This window comes from Lipophrys pholis (genome assembly GCF_963383615.2).
Source record: "Lipophrys pholis genome assembly, chromosome: 19".
In the NCBI taxonomy this organism is placed as follows: Eukaryota; Metazoa; Chordata; class Actinopteri; order Blenniiformes; family Blenniidae; genus Lipophrys; species Lipophrys pholis.
The window spans coordinates 22328322-22339378 of record NC_137647.1 but is presented as its reverse complement, the minus strand read 5'-3'; the positions used below and the strand labels follow the sequence as shown (position 1 = coordinate 22339378).

At 42.6% G+C, this 11057-nt stretch overlaps 1 protein-coding gene across 1 annotated transcript; it reads right to left on the bottom strand.

Moving 5' to 3' along the window:
- Window positions 1-1001: 1001 nt before the first annotated feature.
- Window positions 1002-4189, bottom strand: hoxb13a (homeobox B13a). The gene is made up of 2 exons (XM_080488235.1): window positions 3198-4189; window positions 1002-2012 (listed from the first exon to the last, which is right to left on the bottom strand). The coding sequence occupies exons 1-2, from the start codon at window positions 3925-3927 to the stop codon at window positions 1765-1767; spliced, it is 978 nt and encodes a 325-aa protein (XP_080344361.1). The 5' UTR covers window positions 3928-4189; the 3' UTR covers window positions 1002-1764.
- Window positions 4190-11057: the final 6868 nt, after the last annotated feature.

Genomic DNA, 11057 nt, shown 5'->3' with positions numbered 1-11057 from the left:
CTGTGGGCGTTTCTTATAGAACTCATTCAAAACACGGCTGGCTTAATTTTGTGGCTTTTGTTGGATCGTTCTCTAAAATCTGTGATATCCAAACGGCTGTGAATTATTATGATCCTTTTGTTCAGTTTCAAGTTGAAGTTAATATCAAAGCGCAGAGTTTATTTCTCAAATCACAGAATGAACCCACTGTTGGTGTGGAGGGATACACGCAAAGACTGTGATTTACTTTACAACGAACTGGACCCTTATATTATAGTTATTCTATAAAACTGTGGCGAAATGATTTACATTCAAATTGAGGAAAATTTGCACGTTTAAAGCAGAAATGTCAAACATATGGTCAGTGGGCTAAAATAGGACGGCTGGAGGGTTCAGCCCGGCCAGCGGGATGCAAAGTGTTTAAAAAAAAACGAGTTCCATTATTCAGGGAAAAGTTTTGTTTCTGGTGTTTCAGTGAGAATTGTACATTAAAAATGTTCTCTCTTATTATGAGCCAAGTAGCATCAGCACAGTGTAAATAACAACACTTTAATACTGTAAATATTGTAAATATTACTGCTACTTTGCGTATTTCTCCCCATGGGTCTCCTGGACTGCCCTGTGTGTATTTATATATTTTTATTTTTGATGTAATTATCTATACTTAGACATAGTCTATTCTCCTGCGTGCCAGTATCCTAACTACTGTAATTGTGCAATGTGAAGCTGCTGTGACGACAAAACGTTCCCCAAGCGGGCTAAATAAAGTCTGATCTAATCTAATGTGAAGACTGCAGGGATCACTATGTTTTCAGATGAAGAGAAACTGTTCCACACAGGATTTGAACCCTTTAAGATCTGCAGCTCTAAGGACGGTTCAATCATGTGCCAGGAACAGCATTTCTAAAATGGTTTGTTTGAAATTGGACTTGTTCCGTTTGTGACGTTAAATAGTAGATTTAGTTATATTGTCACTGTGTACTCTCGCTCCTCTGCACGAAAATAAATGGAAACGTTTGTTTGAAAATGATTTACTTCCCTTCTGGTGAAAACTGCACTACAAACCTCATTATGTGGATGCGGGCAAGCACTACTAAATAATAAATAAAGCTCTGACTGGACGCCTTAACACCATGCAGCGTCTGGAATAGTGAACGAAGTCCATCCAGTTAACAGATTTAATTAGTTCTGTTCGCTGGCTGCTGAGAGACGTGATAATACTGAATGGAAGTCATAGTTGCGGTGATTCAAGCAGTCTCATAAACTGTTTGCCTGCTTTGCGCATATCTGCTGTCAGCCTTTGATATCGGCTGGTTGCGGGTTTGTTTGCTGGCCAGAAAATTCCCGCAGATAAACTCCGACATTTAAGATTTCGAGTATATAAAACCTACAGCACACTAAATCAGGATTATACGAATTTATTATGTCACTATATTTGGATTACAGGGGATATAAACAGTATAGACAATATAATAGTTGTTTTAACTGTAGTTACGAAGCACAGACAACACTGAGCACAACAAAAGACGAACAAGTGGACAGACAGTTACATGAAAGCAGGCAGGAAAGTGCTGTATTTACAGATTGCCTCAGACGGCTTTGGTTCAGTCTTTTTCGTCTTTTGTTTCTTTTAAGTCTTCCATTTGTCAAAGCACACGGATACACACACAGTTCCAGTCAGCCGGCAGTACCACGTCGAGTTTCTCCTTCCCCACACGTCGTGTAGTTAAATCAGTGAGTTTCCTTCACTGAAGCGTCCGCATCCAAACGGCGGCGGCCTGCGCGCTACGGCGCGCTGGTCTTCACTTTGGCCATGAACTTCTTCTCCTTCACCCTCCGGTTCTGGAACCAGATGGTGATCTGCCGCTCCGACAGGTTGGTCACGGCCGAGATCTTCCTCCTCTTGTCCTTGGTGATGAACTTGTTGGCCGTGTATTCTTTCTCCAGCTCCTTGAGCTGCATCTTGGTGTACGGTATCCGCTTCTTCCGCACGCGGCGGAACGGCGAGCCGTCGTGCTGATGCGCCACCGCGTCTGACAAAGGAGGAGAGGAGAGGACAATAGGACTGAGGACATACACAACTCACACACATGCGAGCATGCACGCTATCTTCTGCACTTTGTGGATTCTATCGTAGACCGAGAGCGGATTTTGTAATGAAACGTTTTTGCGCAGCTGCGACGCGTGTTTGCGTCTCGATGCTCGATGCGGATTGGACATCCATCCTGCGACAGACAGGAAACATGGTGGATGTCTAAACGTAAATCCAAATTTATCATGAGCTGCACGAGACGTCTTCAAATAAAACGCACAGGCATCTTCACTTTGCACACACGTGCCGGTAAAGGAGGAAACCACAGGCCAGCTTTTTGGAGGGTTGCTCATTTACTGAGGAAAATCGGTTTTGAAGAACATAAATTAAAAATAGGGGGAACAATTATCTGTTTTTCCAAGAAAGAAAGGGTGTGTAGACCTCACTTGCCCCTCCTCCTTCTGCACATGTAAAACCTAAATTTGGTAAAAGAAAATAAAAACATTCCGGGTTTTGTTTTTGTAAATACTGCTGTTGTTTTTCTTTTGTGCTGCATTATTTACTGCTGAGTTGTTCCATTTGTGATAAAATGTGAGATGATTAATAATAAACATAAGCCAATTTCATGTGCCATGTTACAGCCCAATTAGGAAGAGTACAATTTGCACTCATTATTTTTTAAAGGTTTCCTCTGCAGTGACGGTGTTGTGTAAAGCACATCAGTCACCTTTTAATTAGATGATTATTAGATTAAGAGGTGGGCCACTCGGTGGAGCAAGCAGGTGACCTTTATAATTGTTTAGAGATGACCTTGAGCTTAATGACACAGAAAATAAAATGTGTTATTCACAGATGAGATGTTGCTGTTGATTTTTAGATACTTTCAGTCTATTTAGGTCGAAATATCAAACTGGAAGACAGCTCGCATGATGCTGCAAGTCAGTTACACATATCTATAAGCAGGTGAGATTATTTAGGGATTCACTTTATCAACAAGTCTGTTTATATATAATTATCAATCATTTTCCATGTTGAATAATGATTATTCAATCACAAATAAAACAAGACAAATCTGTGATCGTTCTTATTATGTATCATATGATGTCCTAAAGCTGCAAACTATTCCCTTAAGCTTCCACATTATACTGATATCAGTTTAAATAAGAAAATAAGTGAAGGTATTTACCAGCTAGAGCAGACTTCCACAGATGCCCGGCCTGTGCCTGGTCTTTGGAGCAATACATCTGCCCTCCCCAGCCGTTGGTCAGTGCCCAGGGCTGGTAGCTGTCCATGGGGAGCAGGGTGTCGTGGCGCGGCTCCCCGGTGCCCAGCGTCTGGACCACCGACACGTCCAGGTAGCTGGCCATGGACTGGTATGGGCTGGGGTAGCCGTGGTAAAACGCAAACTCTTTGGCCCGGTGGTTCGGGTATTCGTCCGAGTTCACGGTCGTGTCCATATACTGCGAGCTGAGCGCGGCTCCGGCTGCCTGGGTGCAGGACTTGAGAGACCCCCGACCCATCCTGCACGGGTAGTACCCGTTACCAAAGTAGCCGTACGGCAGCGCGGTGGCGGCCGATGAGCTCTGGTGCGGCACGGCTGCTGCAGGACACGGTCCCGCCGCGTACTGCTTCCCCGACGACACAGCCGTCTCGCTGGAGCTCGAAGCGGGGACTTCCACGGTGGGGTATCCGGCGGAGGAGTGCACCAGACCGGATGGGTGGCCTCCCAGAGCCGCGGCGGCCGCTGAATGCGCCATGATGTTGCGGCACTGGCTCGCTGCAGTAGCGGCAGCGGCGAAGTTGCCGCTTCCAACCAAGCCCTCCATGTTTTTGTTCAAGTCGTCCAGGTTGTTGTCATACACAAACATTACCGTGTCCGCGGGCCACCGAGGGTTGAGGACCAGGGAGGCTGTCATATGCGCGCCTTTACACGATCTGGCCCCCGCTTCCTCTCACAGTGTGTTCGGTCCTCGCGTTAAACTCCTGCATTGGCTGAAGGAGGACGGCTGGTACTCTCCTCTGCCTCCTGGCTCTCCTCAACACAAGCCGGTAATTTACTTTAATGGTCACGGACTCTGTCATAGCACGCTGAGCCGCTATGACGCGTTAAGTGACGGTGCACGCTCCGAGGCAAAGTCTCCCGGTTACCGACCGGACCTTCGGTTACATCCCAATCACAAACTTGACGCAACAAGCCCCCGGGACTAGGAGCGGGGGGGGGGGGGGGGGGGGGGGGGGGGGGGGCGTGTGTCCATTGGATGAGACCGGATAATCACGTGATGGGACAAGAGGGGAAAGGAGAGCAGAATGGACTTGCGTCGACTGTCTGTCAAAGAAAAAAATATATATTTATGAGCTGATTCTGTTCAGTTTCCAGTGCGCGCCGCTTTTGTCTGGTGCAGCTGCGTTATGTCAAACTCAAGTGGGTGATGGTTCTGATCTGCCCATCGTGACATGAGTGCAGGAGCCAAAAGATATTGCTACAATAGACGTGGTTTGTATTGTGCGTAAATACGCACGGGAGATTCCCTCAAAGCAGAGGGGAGTCCAACACATTTTAGCTCCGAGGGCGCAGGCAGCCCGACTAAATCTGTAGAGGGCCCGTAGAAAGGTAATAGAGTAAGAGATAGATACGCGTTCAGGAAACTCATCATTTACCCTTTGTTTAGATGGAAAGCGGTGTAAGTACATTTTGGAAAACACTACATGGTTTTGCACATTTTAATCAAAGAAACAAAACAAACACATTTCTAACCCTACCCAAAGACCTTATTTTCTGATTTTGCAACCACCAGCAATCGTGTGTTTACACATTCTGGTGATACAGTGTGACTTGCTGTCCATACTAATTCATTTGCAACAAGGCAAGTTTCACTGCGGCTTCACTGATCTGGCTCGAGCCTGCTGTCTCAGGTCTGCAACATTAAGTTTAACTGTGGCACCCTAAGTGAATCAATTCAACATATATTTGAAAAATCACTGTTCAAGGGTTCTAAAGAGTAAAAAGAAAAAGAAAAAAAAAAGCATTTAATGTGTTTCTTTTACAGAAAATCTGACAGGGACAATTCCCTTATAATAAGTCCACTTATAATTTAAATTCAAATTAAAAAGGCTGAGTGGTTCTCATAAATTGACACATGTTTAAAAATGTTAAAAGCTATTAGCATTTGAAATATTTATTCAAATAACTTGAATCTTACATGTGTCTTATTTTTGGTTTCTGCCTCCCTTCTATCATTTCAATAGATCTTTCTGTCTTGCAGGATTTGAGCAATGTGGCTTCTGGATGACACAAATTTTCATTTCTGACTTCTGCGTAATGATTTTCCTCCCTCGTGCTTATTGGTTTAGAGCTTGAGTGAAAAACTGCTCTCAAAGTGCGCATATGAATAGAATATATATTACAGCGAAATGTTGGAATCCTTTTCAAAACGGCCCCACATATTTCTCGTAACCGAGGAAGGCACACAGACAATCATCAATATTGGTATTATTGATTTGCATTTAAAAAACAAAAACATAGTGAACATTTTAATCGTGCGCAACTATTATTAAAACATCGACCCCATAAGATCTATACCTGCAGAAATAGTAAACTTAGCGAGTTCAGTCTGCTGATGGACTGTGGAAAAGTTCAATCAAATACACATCCGACCCTTTTGCATTTTATTCAGTATTTATCCTGGACTAGATTTAATTCACTTTTACACTTTGATCGAATTGCAGCTGCTTGTGTGAAAATGCAAAATAAAACTCGGTTTTCATTCGTCTCTACGTGGACTGATTGTTATATATGTTAAACACCTGCAGTGCGGCGTGGATATAAAAATAGTCCACAATAGGAATAAATGATGCCTTAATCATTAATTTGACAGTTTTCCAACTTTGGTCATTTTGGCGGGACCGGAAGTGTTATTTTATCTGATTTAAGTTTGAATGGGGACAGCAAACAGAAACGGATGGTGTCTATAATGACAAACTCATATTTTCCTCTCAAGTGTGGACCGCTTCCCTCCTGACGTCACACACAAGCTTCGATATAACAACGTAAACAAACTGCTTCCACACGTAAAGACGCTTCACGTTATTTGATAGAGCAAATATGGAAAATATCTGATATAACTTTTGTTCGTAGTTATTTAATTTTTTATGTTCAAACCATCTGATTCTCGCATGCAGTCGTCTGTATTTAATTTGTTTTAATCAAAACTCACGTTCCCTGAGGAAACCGCCTCACTTATTTATACAGCGAAGTCCTGATTCTTCTGTCCTTTTGCCTTTTCCCCGCATTCCTATATTTTCCCATCCGCTCATGAAGGAAATTTGGATAATTTTGCGCGTCTGTAACCTTAAATCCTCTGCGCGCATGTTGTGTAAAGTTTGCAGTGGGGTTTTTTTCTCGTTTTTGTTTTTTTTGCACTTGCAAACCTTTAGTAAACAAGTCCCCTTTTCTCAGTTGTATCGTGTAAAGTCATGTATTATCATCTATACATGTTTGTGTGGCGCTTGAATGAGTCCGTGTCCATATTAATGAGCTTGTAATGCTTAACTGAGAGCTGCTAAAACTGAGCTGCTCGTTTTCTCCATTTCGTTCATGTTTTTATCTAAATGTTATATAACGTGATGTGTAGGACTGGGGAAGTTTAAATGTTACATTTCTGCATCATGTCTCGGTGTGAGGAGCAGCTTTGTGCGCAGTGACAGGTGATGGAGGCGGAACCTGCGGGAGGCGGAGGCTGTTTTGTTCAATATTCTCAGAGATGCTTCAAGTACAAACAACAACAACACACACACACACACACACACACACACACACACACACACACACACACACACACACACAGAACACCACCCAGACACACACACACACACACACACACACACACACACACACACACACACACACACACACACACACACACACACACAGCACACCACCCAGACACACAGTCTCTGTCCCAAAGTGTGGTCTGCCAGCTCTGTCGGTGGTTGTGTTGGGTGTGGGGGGTGAGGAGGGGGGCTTTCAGACTGGCCCCTGAGGGTCAAGGTCAAGTTTAACACGGAGGGACGGGGGGTGGGGTGGGGGTGATTGAGGGGGACTGTAGACAGAAAGACACAGATGTAATGAGCTCAAGTTCAAGGCCGCCGCACACCTTGAAGCTTCTGTGTGTGTGTGTGTGTGTGTGTGTGTGTGTGTGTGTGTGCGCGCGCGTGTGTGTGTGTGTGTGTGTGTGTGTGTGTGTGTGTGTGTGTGTGTGTGTGTGTGTGTGTGTGTGTGTGTGTGTGTGTGTGTGTGTGTGCAGACGCCACGCTGTCTCAGAGATGGGCCCCGGCTCGCTTCAATATAACCAGTATAAACACAAACAATCAGACTGCACCTCTCTGCAGAAATAAATCATTAACGGAAAAAGGAAATCCAACTCGGAGCTCCACAAGCCGACTCAACAAACATCCAACATGTCCAGCCAGAAAGAGGAAAGCCCACCAGGCTCCCCACGGTACGGACAGGGATCTCAGCTGGTGTCATTTTGAGCGACGTTTTCTGATCCTTTTCTGTATCTTCATTGGGAAATGAATGCGCAATGCAGAATTGTGTTTGAACGAATCCATTACTTTTCACTGAAATCTGAGGACAAGCTTCCGGAGGAACCGAATGATATCACAAAGCCAGTCAGTGTAAATTCATTGATTTATTTCTTGTTGCGTGTTTCAGAACAGGTCGCTATTGACGACTGCGAAGATCATATCTTACCGTCGAACATTTTATCATGCATCAATCAAAATAAAGACTGATAAGAATAAATACACTGCATTGTAAGAAGGATTAAAGGAAGGAGGTCTAAAGAGAATGGAGCTCCTTGAGGGGTGTTCATTAATGCGTAATTATTGCGTAAATACGCACGGCTCCGTGTTCATTTCGAATAATTCTGGATTGGGTGTGGAGCGAGGGATGACCTTCTGTCAGAATCTGTGAATCTGGTCAAAAACCACAAATATTAACGCAGGTGTGACGACTGATAAGGGAGAGCGAAGTAACCGCTTGGACAACTGTAAGAATATTTTAAGACAATCAAAGAAAAGGTCTCATGACCTTTATACAAATTTATTTCATTTTTTCGCCTTTGTTGCGATTCTCATAATGAACAGAATAGAATGACTGTTCATTTGTGAAAATTACAGATACATTTCAATTTATTTTGGGTCTGAAGTCAGTCTGAAGGCGGCAACACAAAGAAAAATGTTGCATTGCATGATGGAAATGCTTAATTAACAAAAACAAAACAAAAAAGATCGCGGATGAGGATTTAATTAGTCCGAAGGAAGTTTCTCACATTATCCGTTCTGCTGTTAAACATCCAATGAAGAACAACATCGGTTCGGAGCCTGTCGGTACGTTTTTTACACACAAAATAAATCCTCAAATAATTGAAAATCAGCTCTCTGCAACGGCTTTTGCTGTTGTTTTGATGTTTTTGATATTATTTTTTGTAAGGTATTGTGTGTAATTTAAAATTTGGAGCGTTAACCCTGGCTTTATTTCCTTCGTCTTGGTGAAATTTTATTGTGAAAAGCCCCTTCAGTTTTTTTTTCGACTGAAAAAGACGAAAATTATGAAGCTGATCAGGGCCAACCCAATAAAAATATGTATACAAAATCGTTTAATGGACATTCTTGTCAACATTTAAAAAGTCCGATTTTTGTCTTTAATCAGAAATCTGACATCACCCCCCCCCCCCCCCCCCCCCAAACACACACCAAAACCACCTTCTTGTAAGATTAATTATTAGAATAAGATTGAAATGAATCATTATTATACATTTGTAAATAAATGCATAAAAGCGTTGCTCATCTTCTAAGACCTCTGCAAACAATTGAGGGAATGTGAAGTCATCTGTGTGTGCAGGGGAAGGAGCTGAAGGTCAATATGAAGGATAACTGTGACGCTTCGCCTCTCATGCAGCAGTGCAAAGAAAATAATGACAATTATCTATTGGAAACCACTGCCTGAGCTAATAGGAGCTATTTCTGAAATCTTTCTCTGAACACAGTTTGCTCTGCAATCCAAAGCTCAATAAAACAGTTCTAAATAGTTTGATTCAAACTGTAAAACTCTTCTGTGGTCAGATGGATCCAAATGAATTCTGTTAGGAAACCAGGGATGATTAGAGGGAACGTCCTGCTTGGTAACACTGGACAGTTTGAAGGCCTGCGCCTCTATGAAGAGCCGTGTGTTTGTGATGACAGTTTGTCTATTCTGAGAGGTTTTGGAGGCGATCATCTCTCTCAGGGGAGCTCTCTCACATTTCAGCAGGAGGATCCATCACAGCAGAAATGTTTTACAGTATAAAGTTCAAGCACCTGCCGTCCAAACCTCACGATGGAAAACATTTGGTGCGTCACAGAAGGAGAATATCAGTGCTGAGGACTGTTGTAGTAGAATCCTGCATCAGACAGGGAGGGAAGAACATTCCTCTCTCAAAACTCAGCAACCGACCCTCCTCACGGCTCAGACGTTCACAGAGGACGATGGCGTGTTACACAAAGGAGCACAAAGTCGCGTCCCAACTTTATTGAGATTTGTAACTGCTAACAAATTCAGTTTGATACAATAACAATGAATTTCTCTTTTCTGCCTGCGATTAAAATGTGTTGATGTGAATTGCGTTCGATCTAGTTGAGGATGAACTTGCTTGGGTGATGACGTCTCATCACGTTCTGACTGAAAACCAGACAAACACAGGAAGTCAGTCTGGGAGTGTTGATGGAGTGTTTGGGAAGAGTTTGATGTAAAAACCTATGGGAAAATTATAAATCTGACAAATTGACTGATAAAAGGCAAAGTAGATGTGATTTATTACTCCACTGAGCTCAAGAGCGTATTTGGTCACTTCTGCTTTTATCTATAACTTCTATCTGATAATCTACTTAAAGTGATGCTGCCCATTGAAATAGATATAGTGTGTACAAGATTTCTACAAGTAGTGAGAATTACAATCGCTCCTGCTCGACACTCATCATAATAACACAGATACCTTCTTCTACAATGTGGAAACAACCTCGAGGGACAGGAGGTTTTTTCCAACAGAGCTCATATGCATCCAAAAATGTTCACCTCAGGGATGTTTTTTCTTAAAGAAACTGTGGAATGTTGGAATGTGGAAAATGTGAAAGGATGAATTTATAAGAACCACTGAACCGAGTTTCTCAGTAACTACGTCGGTGTGTCTCCACCACTGAGGACGGCAGCTGGACCACTGGAGGCATGTCTTTGAAATGTTTTGTCTGTCTCTGTTTCACATCCAAATGGTACGGATTCCAGAGGGTCCACACAGAATGGATCTTTACCGATTTAGATTATCTAATTGATTGATTAAATATTTGTGGTGTTTTCCTTTCTTTAGGGGTCGTGACTTTTATTATTATTAGGAAATGTAGAGATCTGAATAAGTGATATGCAATAGTTCTTTAATCTTTTTATTTAAAATGAAACAGCACGCGGTGTAGAATTAAACCCTTTTACTATTTCTACTTTAGTGTTGATGTGGATTGAGACACTGATTCTGAGACAAAGATCAAATATCAAAACCTGAATGTGTCTCAGAAAGGTCAAAGCGATGGAGGAGGATGCAGGAGGATGATGGAGGGGATGGAGGAGATGGAGGGGATGGAGGGGATGGAGGGGATGGAACAGACCATCATACGGTGGACAATACATGGGATGATACAGAAATCTTTTTAAGTCTTTTCAGATAAACCAAACTTTATTTTGATGGTTTATTCAGCTCAGCATGGTGCCGTGGTCGACGTTCTCACCTCACAGTCAGAATAGTATCAATCCCTGGTTTAGAACACTCAGATCAATATTAAAGTTCATTTATTTCCACTATTCTATTTTCTGGATGTATTACTTTCATTTTAGCTGTTTCATTTCTTGATCTAATTCCATGTATTTTAAATATATTTAAATTTCACATCATATCCACACTTTTACATCGTGCATGTGTGCGCCTGTGTGTTGAAAGTATTTGTCAATCCATTGTGAACT

What these genes read in the sequence shown, in the direction of transcription:
- hoxb13a (XM_080488235.1), bottom strand. Translation starts at nt 3,927, where the DNA reads ATGACAGCCTCCCTGGTCCTCAACCCTCGGTGGCCCGCGGACACGGTA. An exon ending in GTGGAAGTCTGCTCTAGCTG is followed by an intron (nt 2,013 to 3,197) that starts GTAAATACCTTC and finishes CTCCTTTGTCAG; the next exon opens with ACGCGGTGGCGCATCAGCAC.